The 19,798-nt window shown below is 42.1% G+C and overlaps 1 protein-coding gene across 4 annotated transcripts in view; it reads left to right on the top strand.

Annotated features, from left to right (window-relative positions):
* pde4ba (phosphodiesterase 4B, cAMP-specific a) overlaps positions 1–19,798 on the top strand; it is a 215,974-nt gene that overhangs the window by 145,884 nt on the left and 50,292 nt on the right. For all 4 annotated transcript variants that reach the window (XM_085252838.1, XM_085252837.1, XM_085252839.1 and 1 more), the window contains 4 exons: positions 11,621–11,815; positions 14,077–14,113; positions 14,386–14,456; positions 16,938–16,990. In XM_085252838.1, the coding sequence (XP_085108964.1) occupies positions 11,621–11,815; positions 14,077–14,113; positions 14,386–14,456; positions 16,938–16,990 (356 nt within the window). The remainder of the gene's footprint in view (positions 1–11,620; positions 11,816–14,076; positions 14,114–14,385; positions 14,457–16,937; positions 16,991–19,798) is intronic.

The following is a 19,798-nucleotide window of genomic DNA, read 5'->3' as shown; positions in this document are numbered from 1 at the left end:
AGGGAGACTAGATTGTTGATGTAATAAGGAGGGCTTTGACGAAATTTGACCTAAGTTAATTAATATAAATACTTTTGCTAATGCTTGTTTTGGGTCAGTGGGAAAAAATGCAATGTGGGCTGGTGCCAGCATAGTTTTACACAGAAGTGATATTAAAAAGCTCTATTTCTAGCTCCTAAAATGTAACTGTGCATGAGGGCTACAGGACACCACATGGGAATTTCAAGCACTGTGACTCCCGTGTTCCCTCCAAGAAGTTTGCAATGCCAGCAAACATTGCTGATAATGAAGAAAACATGAATTCAGTTTTATTTATACAGCGCCAAATCACAACAACATTCACCTCAAGGCACTTTATATTGTGAGGTAGATCCTACAATAATACATACAGAGAAAAACCCAACAGTCATATGACCCCCTATGAGCAAGCACTTTGGCGACAGTGGGAAGGAAAAACTCCCTTTTAACAGGAAGAAACCTTCGACAGAACCAGGCTCAGGGAGGGGTTCTGCTGCGATACCAGTCCAACTACATAAAAAATATAGACGTGTATAAGCCTTATCAATCTGTGGCTAGACAAATGTAGTCCAGTTTAGTGTCCTCCTTAAATAAACAGATGATTTAAACAAAAAAACTATAATTCTTATAATTCACATAGTGGGGTAGAGTAGGTCTGTGCTATTGTGACACTGTTGAAGACAGTTTGGAGCTAATATAAGTCAAACAAATAGAAGGACAATTGCAGTGTTTTGCATTTTAAATTGCTCTTTGAATGTTTTGCCAAATACTGACAGAGTATCATCTGACTGCTTCTTTTACTGAAAATGAGATGTGTATACATGTATATCGTAGGTGAAGGTGGCATATCAATAAAAGTCTAAGGTGCTCGGAAAGAAAAGCATCTGGACTAATTTAGGTTTCTTGAAGACGTTTCATCCGAGAAGCTTCTTCAGTTCAAAGAGCAATTGGTGGAGAGTTCCAGATTTAAGCCCTGTGGGAGTGTCCCCCCAAGAGGGTCATGGACCCCCTGTTGATCCTCTACCTAATCACACGAGCCAAGATGTGAAAACAGGTGTACTTCACAATCAGCCAAGGTTTCAGGTGACTCCATTGTGAAACCTAGCCCTACCTTATCATGTGATTTACTGAGGTGATAGGGGGTCCATGACCTCTTGGGGACACCCCCATAGGGCTTAAAATCTGGGACTCTCCACCAGTTGCTCTTAGAACTGAAGAAGCAGATGAAACGTCTTCAAGAAACCTAAAGAAGTCCAGATGGTTTTCTTTCCAAACTCCTTAGACTACCATGACCTGGATGACTGAGATCCTTCACAGACATATCAACAAACTTTAGCTGAGTGTCGAGTTCGCTCTTTGGTGGTCATGAGATAATGACCTTGCATAGTTTGTTTTCATGATCTCCAGATTGTTAAAGGCGAACACTTTGTGCCTGAGGAATTGTGTATAAGCTTATGGGTTGGGAACTGTCTGCTTTAGCATGTCCTGGCTAGCTCGGGTAATTAACCTATTTTTAGGTTTATCTGCTCGTGTAAGGAAATTTGTCTGAGATCGCTGGAACATGAAACTTAGCTGCTATTTTTGCTTGCTCTGATGGGATCATTCAATCAGCCCATCAGTTCTTCTGGGGTATTGCAAAACTCTGGCATATTACCCTGAGCCAGCTGGTTAGACAGAAAGGATTTTTTAGGATATGTTGCCTGGCCCACGCTTCTCTCCCCTCCTGTAGTCACAAACGTTTGCAAGGAGTGGAGAGATTTTTTTTTCTCCTTTTTTGGAGCTGACGACTGTTAACATTAGTAGTGCTGGTAGTTTAATAACATAATAAAAGCCTTTTTCAGTGTGACTTGAAGAAAAATTATTTGAGCCATTGCCAACGGTGTGAGAAACAAGAGGTGTTGCCATAGCATGACTGTTTTCACAGCCCAACAAACACATGGTCACCGGTTTCCCCTTACCATAACACACAGGAAGGAAGTGATCACATTAACGTATAAGAATGCTTTTTTTCTTTCTGTCACACACTCTGGCTCTCTGTTATTTGCTGCTTTTCTATTTATAACAGAAAATTTCATGTACAGATGAAAGTGAAAAAGAAATTAGACTGAAGTCTGTGATCCTTGTTTCAATACTACTTTAATTATTATGCATGAACTTTTAGTTTTGATCCAAACATTTACTGTAAATCCAAAAGTCGATGCAAACTGGGCCTTGTTCGGAATCTTTTCTCCTGAGACTAACTGTGGTTTCTTTGTGGTTTTATTATAAATAATCTCTCTGTTCTGTCTTGAGATTGACACCCAAGTAACAAGTAAGTGCTAAACAACAATGTGAAAATAAGGTGAGATCGATGAGGCATTATAATCCAAAACTTTATAGTCTGTTTCAGCTCTTTGTTCCATTCTGCAGCATTAATGTTTTAGTTCAACCTTGTTCACCTTTACAGCAGCAGCAGCAGGGTGCTCATGAAAAAAATGCTGCGCTTCACCTGCCCACCACCACGGGCATGTTGGAACATGCAAAAGTCTAACTGTGACCGACAGTGTTGCTGAAAGTGTAAATGAGAAGCTGCTGTGATAGTGAGTGTGCTACAACAACTCAACAAGTGAAACGTCTCATTACGTGCTTCTCACCTGGTAGAAAGTTTCTATCTGGCTATTCAGCAGTTTCATTACTAGTTTTGATTATTAAATCGTTGGTACAAATAGAGTATTACACTTGAAACTTTGACTCATATCAGAGGTACACACCTGAAAAACTTTGCCGAATTAGCAATACTTGGTTTGGGGAGAGCTACGAAGTACAGCTGTCTGTTCACAGCAAAGAAGTTGTGCCTGTGTGTGTCAGCCCGGTGCTTAAGCTTCCTCTTCCAGTCCAGAGACATCCATGTTGTTAACTGATGAGCCTAAACTGTCTGTAGGTGTGCATCTCTCTAGATCAGGCTTGGCCAACTCCAGGCCTCGAGGGCCGGTGTCCTGCAGGTTTAGATCTCACCCTGGGTCAGCACACCTGAATCAAATGATTAGCTCATTACTGGGCCTCTGGAGAACTTCAGGACATGTTGAGGAGGTCATTTAGCCGTTTAAATCTGCTGTGATGTATCAAGGACACATCTAAAACCTGCAGCACACCGGCCCTCGAGGCCTGGAGTTGGACACCCCTGCTCTAGATGAACCGGGCGCTTGTCATGTTCCATTAATACGTGAATTGACGTGAGCTCTAATTGAAAGCTGGACTGTTTTAGATCTTTGGCTGTGGATTGGTTTCTGTCAGTCCCCATGTGCCTTACCTCACCAGACAGGATACTGAGCAGTCCAGCTCTACCAGTAAATGCGAGTCAATCAAATAGTGAGTGTCTCTACTGTCAACCTGAAACAACACCATTGTTTCACAGCTGGGAAGTGGAGTCATTTCCTTGGAAAAAGACTTACAATTTTTGTCACAAATATTCCATTCGTCCTCACTATCTCCACTTTGTTTTGCTTCTGTTTACCACAGGGACTTGTTGTGACAACAGAATTTCAAATAAACACGTTCCACTTAAAGCGTTGGAGGGGTTTAGCTTCTCATGCTAAATTTGGGCCAAACGCAACTAGCTTTTTACTGTATGTCCCTGGTAATCATTGATGGGGTTTACATAAAGTGGACTTTGTTTGCTGCTCTAGTGAGACTTTATTTATATTTTGTTCAAATAAATTAATGGTTTGATTTCCCAGGATAGTCCTGAATCCAGTGGTAATGTTTTTTTATTTCTTTTTTGACTAAATGAAATGGCTCATTTGAGATATTATTCATATTGAGAGTTATGCATATTATTTGACTGAGTTGCGATGTGTTAGGATCAGCTCCAAGATAATCTGCTTTTGAATTTGAAGTTATTTCGATGTTTGTCTTCACTCTGTTTGATTGGAAAATTGCAGTCATTATTGCGACCATGTTTTATTTGGACATTTTTTTGTGTCTGGCTGCAGGAAGATTAGCATCAGAGGCCAAGGACGATCCAACAAAATGAAGCCACGATTAAATAAACATTGAGGAAATTTCTCTGCTTCTGTTATTATGTCAGCTTAGTCCATCACTCTGCTCATCACCCAGACAGATGCAGCTACATTATGGGAAAGGAATGTCGTCTTTATAGTAAATTACTTGGGGGTCAGAAGGGCCATTTCCTGATTGTGGTATAAAAGAAATACACCCTGAAACTTGAATGACTTACCCAGTATCTTAAACATCACAATTACTGGGAAAACCTATTTCTAGGGAACTGCTATTAGTCTGTGCCACCACCACAGTTCCCTGAAAGTTTACAGATAACATATCTAACCCTATCATACCCTAACCCACAGTTGTGCGTCATGGAACCTGGCGACACTTTGATTCATTTAGTTTCTGTTCACACATTGTCAGATTCAAAGACATGCTACTTTGCCTCTTTACCTTGAAAGATCATTATTAAAATGACAGGACTGTGGCTGTCCTTGCTCTCATCATGCCTAACCCACAGGCCTGCCTGTGGTTGATAGAGTAAGGACTGAAACGTGCTAATGTCGACCTTTCTCTATACATAAACTTCAAAGACAAACATGGGTGAATGATATGAGAGTGGATTCCCAGACCAGTTCACTAATCCACTAAATCACCAGGATGCCCCATTCAGTAGGAAATCGTCTTTGTTCCCAAGGTCTCCCTTTGTATTGTTTTTGAGGATAAATGATTGGATATCCCTTCTTTGTCCTGTTAACAAGACCGGTGGAAAACACAGCCATAAGAAAAATGGGGTTATTTTTCTTCACTAATTACTTGAGACAACAATCACAGAGAAGTTACAGACAGACCCCCAGAAAATAGTGGAAAATCTTGAACCATTCACCACAACATTGAGTTGATTGGTGGCTCTGTTGTGCTGGGCAAGGGCATTTTGTTGGCATGGGTCTACTTCCTCTAGATCAGTGGTTCTTAACCTTGTTGGAGGTACCGAGCCCCACCAGTTTCATATGTGCTTTCACTGAACCCCTCTTTAGTGAAAAATAAAATATGATTTTTTCCAATTGAAGACATAGATATGTTTTTAACTGGTGCACAAAATGAGCCATGCATGTCACGGTGGAGGCTCTGCCGAACCCCTGAGACCGACTCACCGAACCCCTAAGGGTTCGATTGAACCCAGGTTAAGAACCACTGCTCTAGATGAAAGATCACTGAAGTTCAGTTTGAGAAATACGGGGAGCAAAAGGAGAGTTGGGATTTGGATCTGCCATTAACTATAATTCTGATTAGTTTGTAATAATAGGTCATTTAATATATCATCTAGGTTTAAAATGTTTGATATATGAGATTTCAAACTGCTACACAGCAGCAAAACAGCTATGTGCTATGTACAGGTAGTGGGGCTATCCTTAGCATTAGCTGAAATTGAAGTTGCGCTATATCCTACTGTGTACTGCTGCTACATGTGCAGCAGTTAATTTCGTGTCAAGCTGTTGGCAGCCACCACATGAAAAAACAGATTAAACATGACCTTTGCACAAAGAGAACAAACTTTCACTTTATTTTTAAACATGCTAGTTAGCCTGCTAGCTAGTTAGCCTGCTAGCTTGACCACTTGATAGCTTGAAGTAGTTGACTTTCTAGACTGAAGAAATAAATAACAAGTTCTCACTAAGCTAACATTACCTACATAACTCCATAAACATAATAGCAAAGGTGGAAAACCTTTTCCTTCCACTATCACCTCACTTGACATATACTTCACATTCACCAAGGATAACTTCACTCCACTACTTATCTTGTGTATTCAGTGGCTGCTTTCTTTGTTTTATCCTCCCTGTGTAGATAACACTAAGGAAACAGGCTTTCAACATTTCCATTCTGCAAGTGGAGTTGCACAAAGAGTGTAAAGAGATACAGGTTAAGCTATTAGCCGGAGCTTCGAAAGGTTACCTCCATGTAGTAACTTTAACTTGGAATATATTTAACTTGGAGGAACTTATAAGTTCACTCTTAAGTTTTTCCAAGTTAAATATATTTGGCATTCCCTATATGGTCGTGTGGGTTGAAATAAGTGCTACCTAGGGACAAGAAAGCTATAAACACTCAGATAGCCACAAGAGAGTCATTAGTTTTTGATAATATGCAGTTTTTATGAGAAAATAAGGCTGAATGTTGGCATATGAAGGTCAGTTCAGGTTTGAATTGCTTTGTAGTCCGAATTAACTGACAGATTGGTTGCTGAAAATCTTATCTTTGTTTTCTTAGAAGAGATAATGATACAATAGTTTTAAAGTGTTTTTGTCTATATGTTATTGACTCCATTTACATATAGAGTATTTAAACATACTTCACTGAAGAGGTATGTGCCACCCTGCATGGACCTCTTGCTACTCCTTTGAAGCTGGGCAACATGTTGGCGTCACTGGACAAAATCCACAATAACCTTTCAGCACATTTTTAATCAAATAACCCGGGAGAGATCTACACTCCTGCACCTTCAGGCTTTAGAAATAAAGTTTTTGGGGATTCAGCTTGAGCCAATCACAGGTGTTTGACAGAGAAAGGCTTTCAGTTCGGGATGTACTGCAATCCACAGTGTTGGAAAGAGCTTTCATCCTGGAAAGTGGCCATAGACATTGGAAGCACCACTGCACTTTGGCCAGTTTGGGGAGTTAAATAGAAAGAAAAGAGCTGCAGGACGTGGTTTTTGTAAATTTAAATCACATTCTGGTGATTTTTCTTAACTGACTATTTTCCCTCTTATAGGTCTGTGAAGGTTCTCAGTCATCCAGCTCATCGTAGTCTAAGGAGCTTGGAAAGAAAAGCGTCTGCACTTCTTTATCAAAATTCTAATTCAAATTTTATTTGTCACGTACACAGTCATACACAGTACGATATGTAGTGAAATGCTTGGACAACTGCTCGTGACCTAAAGAAAACAAAAAAGGAAAAGGCTATGAATAAGATAGGAAATAAATATGAAAAATTAAAAAGGGTAAATTTAACTAGGAAGGAATAAAATATAAATTAAGGTTAAAAATGAAATAACTGTACAACACAAATTAGAATGAAGGGTAAATTTAACTGGGAGAATAAGATAAAATATATAAATTAAAGTTGAAAATAAAATAACTATACAACAAAATACACAATATAGAACTATATAAGAATGTATGAAGAAATATAAATAAATATATACACAATAACAGCAGCATATACACAATAACAGCAGCGTGATTTAAGTAATGAAGTGAAAACAATGTCCAGAATGTCCAGTGTGTGTGTAAGAACTGTATGTGTGGGTCAGTACTGTGTGGTGGTGTGATTGAGAGACCGTATCGCCTGCGGGAAGAAGCTCCTCCTCAGTCTCTCTGTGTTGGTCTTCAGGGAGCGGAATCGCTTTCCTGACCTCAACAGAGAGAACAGTCTGTTGTTGGGATGGCTGAGGTCCTTCACCATCTTCCTGGCCTTGGTCCAGCACCGCCTGCTGTAGACTGAGTGCAGGTCAGGGAGCTCGGAGCGGATGGTGCGCTCAGCTGACCGCACAACCCTCTGTAGAGCTCGTCTGTCCTGCATGGTGCTGTTCCCGAACCAGGTTAAGATGTTTCCCGCCAGGATGCTCTCTATGGTGCACGAGTAAAAGTTCCTGAGCACCTTGGAGGGCAGTTGGAAGTCTCTCAAGCGTCTGAGGTGGTAGAGACGCTGACGGGCCTTTTTCACCACGGTGTTGATGTGACAGGACCATGACAGGTCCTGCGTGATGTGAACTCCGAGGTATTTGAAGCTGTCCACTCTCTCCACTGGGCACTCGTTGATGACGGGGGTCTGGTAGTTCCTCTCCTGCTTAGTGCTGAAGTCCACTATCAGCTCCTTTGTCTTACTGACGTTTAGAAGGAGGTTGTTCCTCTGGCACCAGTTCTCCAGATTCCTAATCTCCTTCAGGTAGGCCGTCTCGTTGTTATCAGAGATCAGGCCCACCACGACGGTGTCGTCAGCAAACTTGATGATGGTGGTGGAGCTGGTAGTGGCCACACAGTCATATGTGTACAAAGAGTACAGCAGGGGGCTCAGGACACACCCCTGGGGGGCTCCAGTGCTGAGAGTGGTGGAGGCTGAGACATGTCCGCCCATCCTTACTGCCTGTGGTCTGCCAGTTAGGAAGTTGGAGATCCACTGACACATAGATGAGCTGAGTCCCAGATGCTCCAGCTTGGTGGTGAGTGTGGAGGGAATTATGGTGTTAAATGCAGAGCTGTAGTCTATGAAGAGCATTTTAACATAATTCCCCCTTCTAGTGTCCAAGTGAGTGAGTGATGTGTGGAGGAGATGAGAGATGGCATCGTCTGTGGAACGATTTGGACGGTAAGCGAACTGTAGTGGGTCCAGTGTGTCTGGTAGTGAAGAAATGATGAAGTCTCTGACCAGGCGTTCAAAGCACTTCATCACTACTGAGGTGAGGGCTACAGGGCGATAGTCATTGAGAGAAGCAGGGTGGGGTTTCTTCGGGACAGGAACAATGATGGACTCTTTGAAGCATGTGGGGATCACCGACTGAGATAAAGAGATGTTGAATATCTCAGTGAACACAGGAGCTAGCTGGTATGCGCAGTCTCTTAGGATACGACCTGGGATGCCGTCTGGTCCTGCTGCTTTCCTGGTGTTCACTCTCTTGAAGGCTCTCCTTACTTCATGCTCGGAGATGACGAGCACGTTTCCGGTGCTGGCAGTATCTTCCTGTCTGCAGTCGTTAGCGCCGCTAACACTAGCATTGTTGGAGACCTTAGCTGCAGCCTCGAAGCGAGCATAGAAAGTGTTCAGCTCGTCTGCCAGAGTCACGGCCGCGTTCGTCATACCGGTTGTTGGTGCTTTATAGTCCGTTATTGTCCTTAGTCCCCGCCACAGGCTCCTAGAGTCACTCTGTTGGAGTTGTGACTCTAGTTTCCTCCCGTAGCGCTGCTTCGCCTCTTTCACCGCCCTCCGCACGTTATATGACGCGGCTTTGTACGGGTCCATGTCCCCCGTCATGAGTCCCGTGTTGTAGGCAGCGGTGCGGGATCTCAGAGCGTCGCGGATGGTTTTATCCACCCATGGCTTCTGGTTGGGAAACGTTGTGATAGTCTTTGTCTCCACGGTATCATCCGCTAGTTTCCCGATGAATCCCACATTAAGTTACTTGAAGACGTTTCACCTCTCATCCTAGACCTGAAGAAGCTTCTCGGATGACAAAGACACTTTTCCTTCCAAGCTCCTTAGACTTTCCTGGTATGACTTTTCCACAGGTCTAAGCATACTATGCTGTCTATACACTTTAAATTGCTTTTAGGACATCCAATCGTGTGGTATTGCTAACAAAAGACAAAGGCTGTCATGACTGTGTGTTGACTGTTTGTGTTTTCCTGTTGTGTAACGGTACCACCACAACACCTTCTTCCATGACTCACATTAGCATAACATCCCTCTGATGGGATATGACTCAACGTGAGGTTTAAGTGTTCTCAAATTGAGTCCACGTTTTCCACTCTAGAGGTTTTGTGCCTCCACTCCAACTTTTGCTTTCGTTACATTTACCTGACAGCATGTGTTAACAGACAGATTTAGATGTTGTTGCCTACAACAAATGAGCTTATTAAATATTATGAGATAAATCCCGAACATCCACACCAAATGGGTGTGGATGCAGGTGCATGTCGCCATAAATAAGAAAACAGCTCACACCACAGAGTTACGTACTTTTTGGTGTTACTTGTGTATTTTTGTACCATTTCCCTTTCACCTCTCACATTATGCCACTATCTTCCCAGTACCAGTGGAATTATGGGATTTTATGTAAACTATTATTGCTCCTGCAGCTTGTTTTACACTCTGTCGTAGCTTTGAATGCCTTGAATTGAGCAGATGTGTTAAAGCTGTTTAATTTCCCCACATATGTGCTTTTAATCAGTCACATCCTTCTAATTATCATGAAATTGTCATTATTTTAATCTTACAGTCATTTTAAAATGAGTTTTTCTTTTTTCAATAACTTTAACATAAACACAGCTTACATTGATATGTAATTCTACATTTTGGCCTGCTGGCTGGCAGTAAGGATGCTATTGCACCCTCACAGCAGCTGCGTCTCTGCATGTCTGTGACTCCTTGAACCGCCCATGACATGAAGTCGACGGTCCATCGATGGGAGGAGCCGAGAAGCAGAAAGTGTATGCTGCGGCTTGTTTGTGTTTGCCCGTGATTGTGATGCAGTTAAACGGAGCTCGTGCTCGTTGAGGTTTTTATTGTCTCATTTACTTCCTGTTTTTCTTAATACTCTTATATGAGCTTGAAAAACTGCAACCATATAAACTTCCTCACGCTGCACCAAATTGCCGCTGCTTTTTATTTTCATCGCAGAGCTTTTTGCTCACGTCACATGTGTTCTCATTTTGGGTCTGGACCCAGATGGCCATTATTTGCCTTTTTGCATCTGACTTTCCCTGGGGATAGGAAGAGAAGGAAAGAAAGGGGGGAGAAAAACCCAGAACGCCTCCTCATTCATTCCCAAATGCTTTACAGATAGTCACAGGAGTATAAAGCCTGTTTCGGTGCCTTTTGTTCACTTAGTCACTTACCACTTTCAGCTTTTCTTATGATAAAAAGAAGAGTGGCCGCTTTGGAGAAGAGATACAGGGGAAAAATCACAATATAGGAAATCCAATAAACTAATTTTAGTTAATATTATTCTTTATGGCTTGTTTGTTTGTAGCGCAACCGTCGGCACACTTCCTGCAGGTGTGTGTTTACTATAAAGACGGAAAAGAAAAGAAGCTGACAAGCGTAAAGTACAGAGAAAAATACAAGAAAGTAAATGTCACATGCAGATTGTTTCTTTGGAAAAATGTCTGGGAGGATAAACCACAGCCAAAAAACCCAAAAAAACCCTACAGTCTCTAGAGTCTCAAGGTCCTCCTTCTCAGTGGGTGTCGTAAGGAGGTCAACCTCCCCTTCCTCCATTCCTCCACGTTCTTCTTTCCATGAATTTAGCAGCATCTTTCTCACTAACTGTCATCAGTGAAGGAACACAGTGCGCCCCGGTGTGTGTCACTCTGCCCTTTCTTGTCCGGTTTATTCATGATTTATTTTGTGTGTGTGTGTGTAAGCGTGTATTCATATCTTTGTGGGGACCAACGGCCCTTATGGGGACCAAAATCCCCACAAGTTTGAACGGTGGGAACAGGGGTTACAATTAGGTTAAGGTTAGGAATTCATTTTTCATGGTTAGGTTTAGGGTGACGAGCTAGGGAAAGCATTATGTCAATTAGATGTCCCCACAAGATATGAATATACGTGTGTGTGTGGGAGCGCGATCTGTTCATAGGATGTTGACATGTGGAAGAATTCATCTTGCCCTTTTTTCACGCTCCACCATTAAAATTAGGTCAAGGTCAGGCTGCCTGATAGTGAAAACAAAAGGAAATCAAAGAGAGACGCGATGAAATTAGAGGAAAGCCAGAAGCAAAAGATGCTGGTGGAGTCTTTTGTTGCTTTGACCCTTAAAGCTAGCCCCTATATTCTCAGCAATGAAACAGTGAAACAGCGAAGAATTCGCTTTTTAACTGTGCGTTTATGTTTTCAGCTTCGATGTGGAGAATGGACCCTCTTCTAGCTGCAGCCCCTTGGACCCTCAGGCCTCCCCTGGCTCCGGTCTGGTCCTCCACACCAACTTCCCAGGTCACAACCAGCGCCGAGAGTCCTTCCTCTATCGCTCAGACAGCGACTATGAACTGTCCCCCAAGTCCATGTCACGAAACTCCTCCATCGCCTCTGAACTGTGAGTAGAAATAAATTGCAATTAGTTTGAAATTAGTTCAGTAAGTATGTTTTTTAGGGTCAGGTGTTGAGGTGCTCTCACCTCAAGTGAACTTGATTCTGCAGCTTTTTAACGGTGCAAAATGCCACAGGTTGTTAGACGCAGTCAGTCCTGGTTTGTGTTCATGCATTCCAGGTTTTGCATATCTGGCCTCCACCACAAACACTACTGCTCTCTTCTCGAAAATTATTCTCACTGTGCTGACTGCTTTGCATGTCATAGATCGGAGGAGTCAATTCAGCACAATCATCACTTTACATGTGAGGAAATGTTTTTCGTAATCTGCACTTCCAGTAAATGAAGATGTTTCACTATGCTTGACCTTAGTACATTAAAAGTATTATTTAACTAATACGTGCAGTATGTTGTCATACTGTGCACGTAGCTCAGTGGACATCAACTGACTGACTGAATACACTCCATAGTTACTTAATTAGGTACACTTTGCTATTACCAGGTTCTGTTACTCAGATTCAACAAGGTGCTGCAAACATTCCTCTGAGATTTTGGTCCATATGGACATGATAGCTTCACACACCTACTGCAGATCTGTCAGCTGCACATCCATGATGCGACTCTCCCGCTCCAGCATGTCCCAGAGGCGCTCTGTTGGATTGAAGTCTGGTGACTGTGAAGGCCATTTATGTGTCGTGATCAAGTAATCAGATAATTTGAGATGATCTGACCTATGATGGATGGTAAAGGGATGAACTTGGTCAGGAACAATACTCAAGTAGGATGTGGTGTTTAAATGATGCTCTATGCACCACACCCTTTCATCAGCAGCAGGAGAAAGGACAGATTCTCACCCTGCCACCTAAATGTGGCAGCAGAAATCAAGACTCATCAGATCAGGCACCATCCCATCATCTGTTATCAGATTTTGGTGAGTTTGTTCAACCTGTTCTTAGCTGACAGGAGCGGCACCTGCTGTGGTCTTCTGCTTCTCATCTCCTTCAGCGTTCAGAGATGCTCTTCCTCATATTTTGGTTGCAGCGATTGGTTATTTGAGTTGCTGTTACCATCCTGTCTCTTCGACGCAGTCTATCCATTCTCCTCTGACCTCTGGCATCGACGGGGCATTTTTGCCCAGAGAACTGCCGCTCGCTGGATTTTTTCTGTTTATTCCAGAACATTCTCTGTAAACCCAAGAGATGTTTGTGTGGGAAAATTCCCAGCACATCAACAGCTTCTGAAATATTCAGACCAGCCAGTCTGGCACCAACATGATAGACAGGCTGGCTGGGTATTTTATGTTAATGAGCAGTTGAACAGGTGGCCACTGAGTGTTCACCGTAAGTAGTGACGATCACAATGAAATTACTGCAAGAATATTGACAACATTTCCTGAAAATAGTGTATTGTTAGTCTTGGCTTCATCAAGCCAAAGTGTTTTTTCTGGAAACATCTCTCTTAGATGTTCTCTTCCTGGTCTTGAATGTTATCTGTAGTTGGCACCTTCACTGTTTCTGTCCATGAAGGAGTCTCTCATCTGTAAACTTTGACCACTTCCTTGGGAGCGACTTCTTGACTTGGCTAGTTGTTGTGACATTGAACCTTTTAACTAAGGAAAGAATCCCTCATCCTCCTGGCCTACAGAGGAATATTTTGAGCTGCCTTCCTTATAAGAACAGACCAAATTGTTCATTTGGTCAGTCCTGGAATCTCTTTTCCTACAATGGGTTTATTCAGTTTTTTCGGCCTAACGATGGGCTCCTTCACTGCACTGATTTCATATTTTACCTCGTATCAAGGGTTTCAGTGAACAGCTGCCAAAAACAAATTCTAGAAACTTTTGTCCAGTTACTTCTGAGTCTGTAATTCCTAAGCAGTTCGTGCCATCTATTTGTTCACCTTCTTGTATTAAAGCTGAAAGGCTGCTGAAAGGTTTAACATTACAAAGGTTGTGCCTTTATCCAAAAAACATATGGACCTAACTATATAAGGATCTCCTCACTGACCACATTATCACAATATTTTTGGACCCACAGAAGAGTCACTTTCTGTCCCCACCTCAGCTAACAAAAATAGGTTAATCTCAATATCGAGGCCTCCTTGACCCAGGTACGCGTTCTCCCACGATACTTTCCTTCCCATTTATTAGGTTGTTGCACAAAGCTGCTTGGGTCATTTCTTTTTGCTCTTTTTCTTAACAGTTCTCTCATTTTCTTGATATATTTTGTATCCAAGCATTTTGCTGACGATGGTTTGTTTCTTTTTAGACATGGTGATGACCTGATCGTAACACCTTTTGCTCAGGTAAATATCCCGTTATCTAGTTGTATGTACACATTTATGTTTTTATCTTCAAACTAAGCCTATTTTAAGTAAATCTTTCAATAAATACCACGGTTATCAGCATACATGTAAGTAGTTGCAAAACTGAAATCTAAAATGCAGGCTTGAAATGTGCATGCGGTGCAAAAAGGGCTCAGTTTGAACAGGACTAGCAACATTCGTCCTAATGTTTAAATTGAAGTAAATAAGTAAAAGTGCGAAGAATGCTACTGATTCGCTCTCTGCTTGTTCAGGTTCTTGCAAGCCTTCGAAGTGTAAGGAATAACTTCACTGTACTGACCAATGTCCAGTGTGCCTCCAACAAGTAAGTACCTCTAGTGGCTTCTAGCATATTTTAAATAATGAGCTGGCATAATTCATGCATACACATCAATCAAGCTGAAATCTACATAACTTACCACATATTTTGTGGTAAGTGTAAATGCTTTTTTCCCAGAATAATATTAGATTTTAGAAAGTAATCAGAATAACGCTTGCCGTCTGCAGTTCCACCAGTTTGTCACAAGGGGGAGGCATTGTCTTGCAGTGGGACTGAAGTGGGATGCTTGACATCAGTGCAGCAGAACAGTTAAACCAGTCCAGTGAAGACCCTACATACTTCAGACAGACAAAAATGAGTACAAGCTAGATTTGAAAAGTTAACTCAACACGATGCTACAGCCGAAGGAATCTTTAATTCTTCTCCTCTCTGGTTTCCAGAGCAATAGGAATAGTTCTCTGCTGTGCACGGCACGGTTCAAATGCTCTATAAGGAATTCCTCTGTTGTCATGAAGCACATGAAGCACAAACAGAAAAACACTCCTGCAGCTACACACGCATGAAGTGACTCATTGGCATTCACCGTGCACCACTTCAGAGGCCGCTGCAGCATATATGCGTTTGGCATACGATAACGCAGGAGACTAGTTACAATCTCTCTTCAGATGCCAAAAAGAAGAAGAAAATGTGTCGTTATTTAGTTTTTCAATTTTTTCATGTCTCTCTCTTTCAAAAGGCTAGCTTTTTTTTTTTTCAACAATATACGTGTCGTTTATAGTTATAGTTAAGTAAGAGTGCTCCGTTTTTCAACAGTGTTGCTTTAAGCTGCAGCAGCGCACTGAGCATCATCTCTCCCAGTGGAGTGCGACTGCAGATTTAGATGTACTAGAAATATGTATGTAGGCCACCTTTCTTTCTGTTCGTCACTGTGAAGGTTTAAGTATGAATATGTGTTTCTAAAGACACTAAAAGCTCTCTGCTCTGCCTCAGGCTGAATTAACGCTCAGTTTTCTGTATTGACTACCTGAAGCCCGTCTGACCTACATTTAGCTCTGATAGCTCCACACAGACAAGAGCAAAGACCGAGAAGCACACACGGCGCACAAACGTGGATCGTTCACGTATACTGAATTAAACATACACATAAGCTGGAGCTCGCCATTCCAGCACACATGCACAGTTTTCACTTAACCCGATTTCTTATTTGGGTTATTTTTATACTAATCAAGCTCAGTTAAACTTTTAAAAAAATAGGGACGGTGGGTTCATTGTACAGCATAAAACAAAACAAAAAAAGTGTAAAATATTTAGCTGAATAGAGAATAATGAGCAGAAAAGCCAAAATGCAACATCCCCATATGAGGACACGGGGCCTCAGGAGGTTAAGATTAATGTCTTTAACGTGTTTCAGCCCACCGGCCACTGCCAAAATACCAACATTTAGTCTGTTTATACTGACTTTTTCATACACATTCACACAGTTGAGCAAAGAGCAAGAAGGAAACAGTAATGTCCCCATATGAGGACACGGGCTCTCAGGAGGTTAAAACTGATGTGTTTAGCAACATGTTGCAGAACACTGACCAGCTCCACCTAAAAGTATTCAGTCTATTTATACACTGCAACCCCTGCCTTGACTGTTCGAAACTTTTCACACAGTTCAACCAGGAAATGCAACATGTAAACACGCAACTAAATGCTTAAAAAACGTACACTTTTTCAGTTTGCTGCTCTAGAGCATTCAGGTGTGTGTTTCCCAGGTGTGGACGCACATGCAGCAACTTCAGCCCAAAGTCAGACTGTGCAATGTTCAGAGGAATTGCAGAAAACCCAAGAGCTAGCCACAGTTAGCATTTTAAATGTTTTAAGTTCACAAAAGTATAATTAGAAACAAATGTATGGCAACACAGCTTAAGTTTGCAAAGCTGCATCTGAGCAAACTGCACGACTTCTGGACAGACGAAACCAAAGTGAAGATGTTCAGCTGTCGTGCACAGCACCACTGTGGAGAAAACCAAACACAGCATATTAGCATCATACCTACTGTCAAGCAGGTCTGTGGAGGGCTCTCTCAAGCATAGCAGCGATGGTCCAAGTCCAGACCTCGACCTGTTTGAAATGCTGTAGCAGGACCTTAACAGGCTGTGCATAAACCAACCCCACAAACATCAATGAGTTAAAGCAGCGTTGTAAAGAAGAGTAGGCCAAAATTCCCACACAATGTGTGAGACAGTCATACAGAAAACAGTTACTTTAAGTTATCGCAGCTAAAGGTGGGGTACAGCTGATGAATCATGGGGTACTTCGTTTTTCCACAGGACTGCCCGGAGTCCACGCAACGTCCACATATCTATATATTATTGCCAGAGCCTCTAAAATCTGTTTATTTTGTTTGTTTGTTTTGTGTTTGGTTTTTAAATTTTCAAGTAAGATTTGCTAGTGTTTCTATATAAATATATATCTGTGGTAGTCTTTGTTTTATAGCATCTTTCTTTCCCCCTTTCTGTGTTGTTTTCGTCCTTCCAGGCGCTCTCCTGCAGCAACAACTCAGCCTCCAGTCACCAGAGTTTGTCTCCCGGGTAAGCAGCTCAGAGAAATGTCCCCCTACATGTTTGACCTGTGCCAAGCTACCAGATACAAAGTTATCTTGTTTTATATCTGGTGCACACATTCAACCTCTCTATTCTCCTTGTTTTCATCATCATCTCCTCCTCCCTCCCTTCCTCGCTCTATCTCCTGTCTTCTCCTTGTCCCGTGAATTCGCCTACGTGACCACTTACATTTTCTTTTTTCTTTCTTTTTTCCCCCCCACCATCTGTCTCCATCTCCAGCGTTGTAACCCGGACTATTTTGTCATCAAGCTCATTAACTTTGTTCTATTGCAATTAGACTGGCGGTTGAGACTCACACTTGCACACACAGTTTTTCCTATTAAACCAGCTCGCTTTAAAGAAAACAGCAGACCTCCCTTTTCATCTTTCATCGCACTTGATTTTAAGCAGCCGTGTGACTTTCTGTACTGTACTCGTACATGTCCAGGCCAGTAAGAGGCAGTGTGTGAGTACATGTACGGGCGAAGATAACTTTATTTGTGTCTTTGGAAAGTGAAAAGTCCTTTCAGTCCTCTGTGTAGTGCTAAGATTTGTTCTTGTGCACTTGCTCAGCCGAGGTCATTCGTTTCACAGAGGCGCGAGCAGTAATTACGGTTAAAAGTGTACACATCGGACATGTGCGCAGGTCTCCTTCAAGTGTCGTTATAAAGCCGTCATGTCACGGCAACCAGCTAAACCAGACAGGAGCTGCACGAGATTAAAAGGAAATGCAGTCTTTGCACACAGTTATATGTCACGTTTGCCATAGGCGATAACTGAATGTGCACTAAAAATGATGTTTTCCCCAAAATATTCATTTTAAGATGCATCAACATTTGTCTTTCATTCTTTTATTAAAAGAGTGAACTATGAGACCTCGCATCTGTAGGCAGATGTTCCCACACTGTCTGCAAAGGGTATTAAAAACAGTCCCAGACAATGTGTTGTTGTATAAAGAGAGACCGAGATGAGCAACAGTGAAACTGAGAATGGCGAGGCAGTTAACCATCAAATAACCAAGATGTTTGACATGAAACCCATTCAGGCCAGATAAGGTATCACGGTTAACCCAGTGAAAATGAAGCCTCGCACAGTTTCTTTAGTCTCCTTTGTTTGGGGCAGCTTCCATATTGAGCTCTTCAGGAGGATCAGACAGCTTCTAATCTTCTTTCATTTTTGAGTCCAAATAAGTCATAATTCAGCACATTGTTGTTGAATTTGTCCTTACTGGTCTGTTTGTGTTATTGCTCAAATACATGACTTCATGTCGTTGAAAGGGAAGTAACGCATTATGCTGTTTATACAATGTCTGTGTGTGTGTGTGTGTGTGTGTGTGTGTGTGTGTGTGTGCGTGCGCGCTGCTGTGTGCACAGTTAACTCAGCGACATGTGTTAGTGAGCGTTTCGTGCAATTGTATCCAAACTCTGTACAATGTTGCAGTGGATGCGGATTGATAAGATGCTCACTTTATATCATATAATCATCAAGTATTGTGAGTAATGTTGGCGTGTGTGTGTGTGTGTGTGTGTGTGTGTGTGTGTGTGTGTTCCTGTGGCTCTGATTGACGTCAGCAAGCCTGTATGTGGCTTCTGTTGACTTCCTGTCAAAGCAGATGGACTGAGTTTTCACTTCCTTCTTCAGAACCGCAGTTCATCAGGTGCTCTAAGTTAGTGTGTGTGTGTGTCATAACCAAGCTGCATAACGTGCATTGTGACCTTTCTTTGTATGGGTGTCGCAAAATTACTGGTGCGTATTACGTTCAAGTTCAGTCGTTTGAGAGTCACAAAGTTTAAGAATTACTGAGTGGAGTTGACAGTTTAATCCTCCAATTCATGGAAACATTTATTTACACTTGCGGCCCACATGCATGTCTCAACAGCACTACGCTGGGCCACCTTAACAGGCTGCACAACAAATTCAAGCATAACCAACCTTCTTTAAATTGAATCATTAATCTGTTTACATATTTAGCACCACACGCAGATGCTCAGAGAAACAGTAAAAGTTATAAAAAAAAAGAGGAGAGGTGTTTTAGTGAGGAGCAGAAGTCTGAATGAACTTGACACAACAGCACCGCAGGCTTCTTCACATTTCCATTTGCTTTGTAATTTTTCATGTGAGATCATGCTTTTAAGCTAGCCTCACGAGCTGATGAATGACCTCGTTTTAGTTCCAAAGAGACCCATGAGGGGTATTTCCCAAAGTCTGACTTGACCCGTGCATTCTAAAGTCCTCCGCAGTCATGCCGCCAGCACTGCTGCAGATGCGCCGAGCTGCAATTGACCGAATACCTCACTGGAGTCTGCTTGTTACTGCAAAAGCTTGTCAGCAATGTCGATGGTTAGCCTTCTAATTACCAAACTACGTGACTTCATTTTGCTCATAGGTGTAAGAGTATGTCAGTAGTGTGGGAAACTTTCAAGCGATCATAAGATAAGTAAGGAAACCTTTAAAATGCATCAACGCACTTTAAAACTTTTAATCAAGTATTCCAGTGTCGTCACTTCGTGTAGTAAACTTGTTATAAGTCATCGCCTGCCCACCGCAGAATCACTTCTGAACTCAGTCCCACCTTTTTCTCATGACTCTCTTGGCCCCGTCCTCACTTCACACTACCTGTATTCACATATGCACATGCAACCGCATCTCTCTCTCCCACCATCGCCATCTTTTCGCTCTTTTATTCATTGCCATTATTTTGAGGAGGTGTGGGGGGTTGATGGGGCAGGAAACGTGAGGCAGGAAGCGAAGATCAGATTGTTCCTGTTTTGCTGTCTCTAAACTCTTGTAACTTGA

The sequence above is a fragment of the Mchenga conophoros genome, linkage group LG17, assembly GCF_057382185.1.
Source record: "Mchenga conophoros isolate Kocher_MC1m ecotype Shallow Benthic linkage group LG17, M_conophoros_male_GT1.1, whole genome shotgun sequence".
Lineage (NCBI taxonomy): Eukaryota > Metazoa > Chordata > Actinopteri > Cichliformes > Cichlidae > Mchenga > Mchenga conophoros.
The sequence above is the reverse complement of the archived record's forward strand: the minus strand, read 5'-3'. Positions and strand labels throughout refer to the sequence as shown.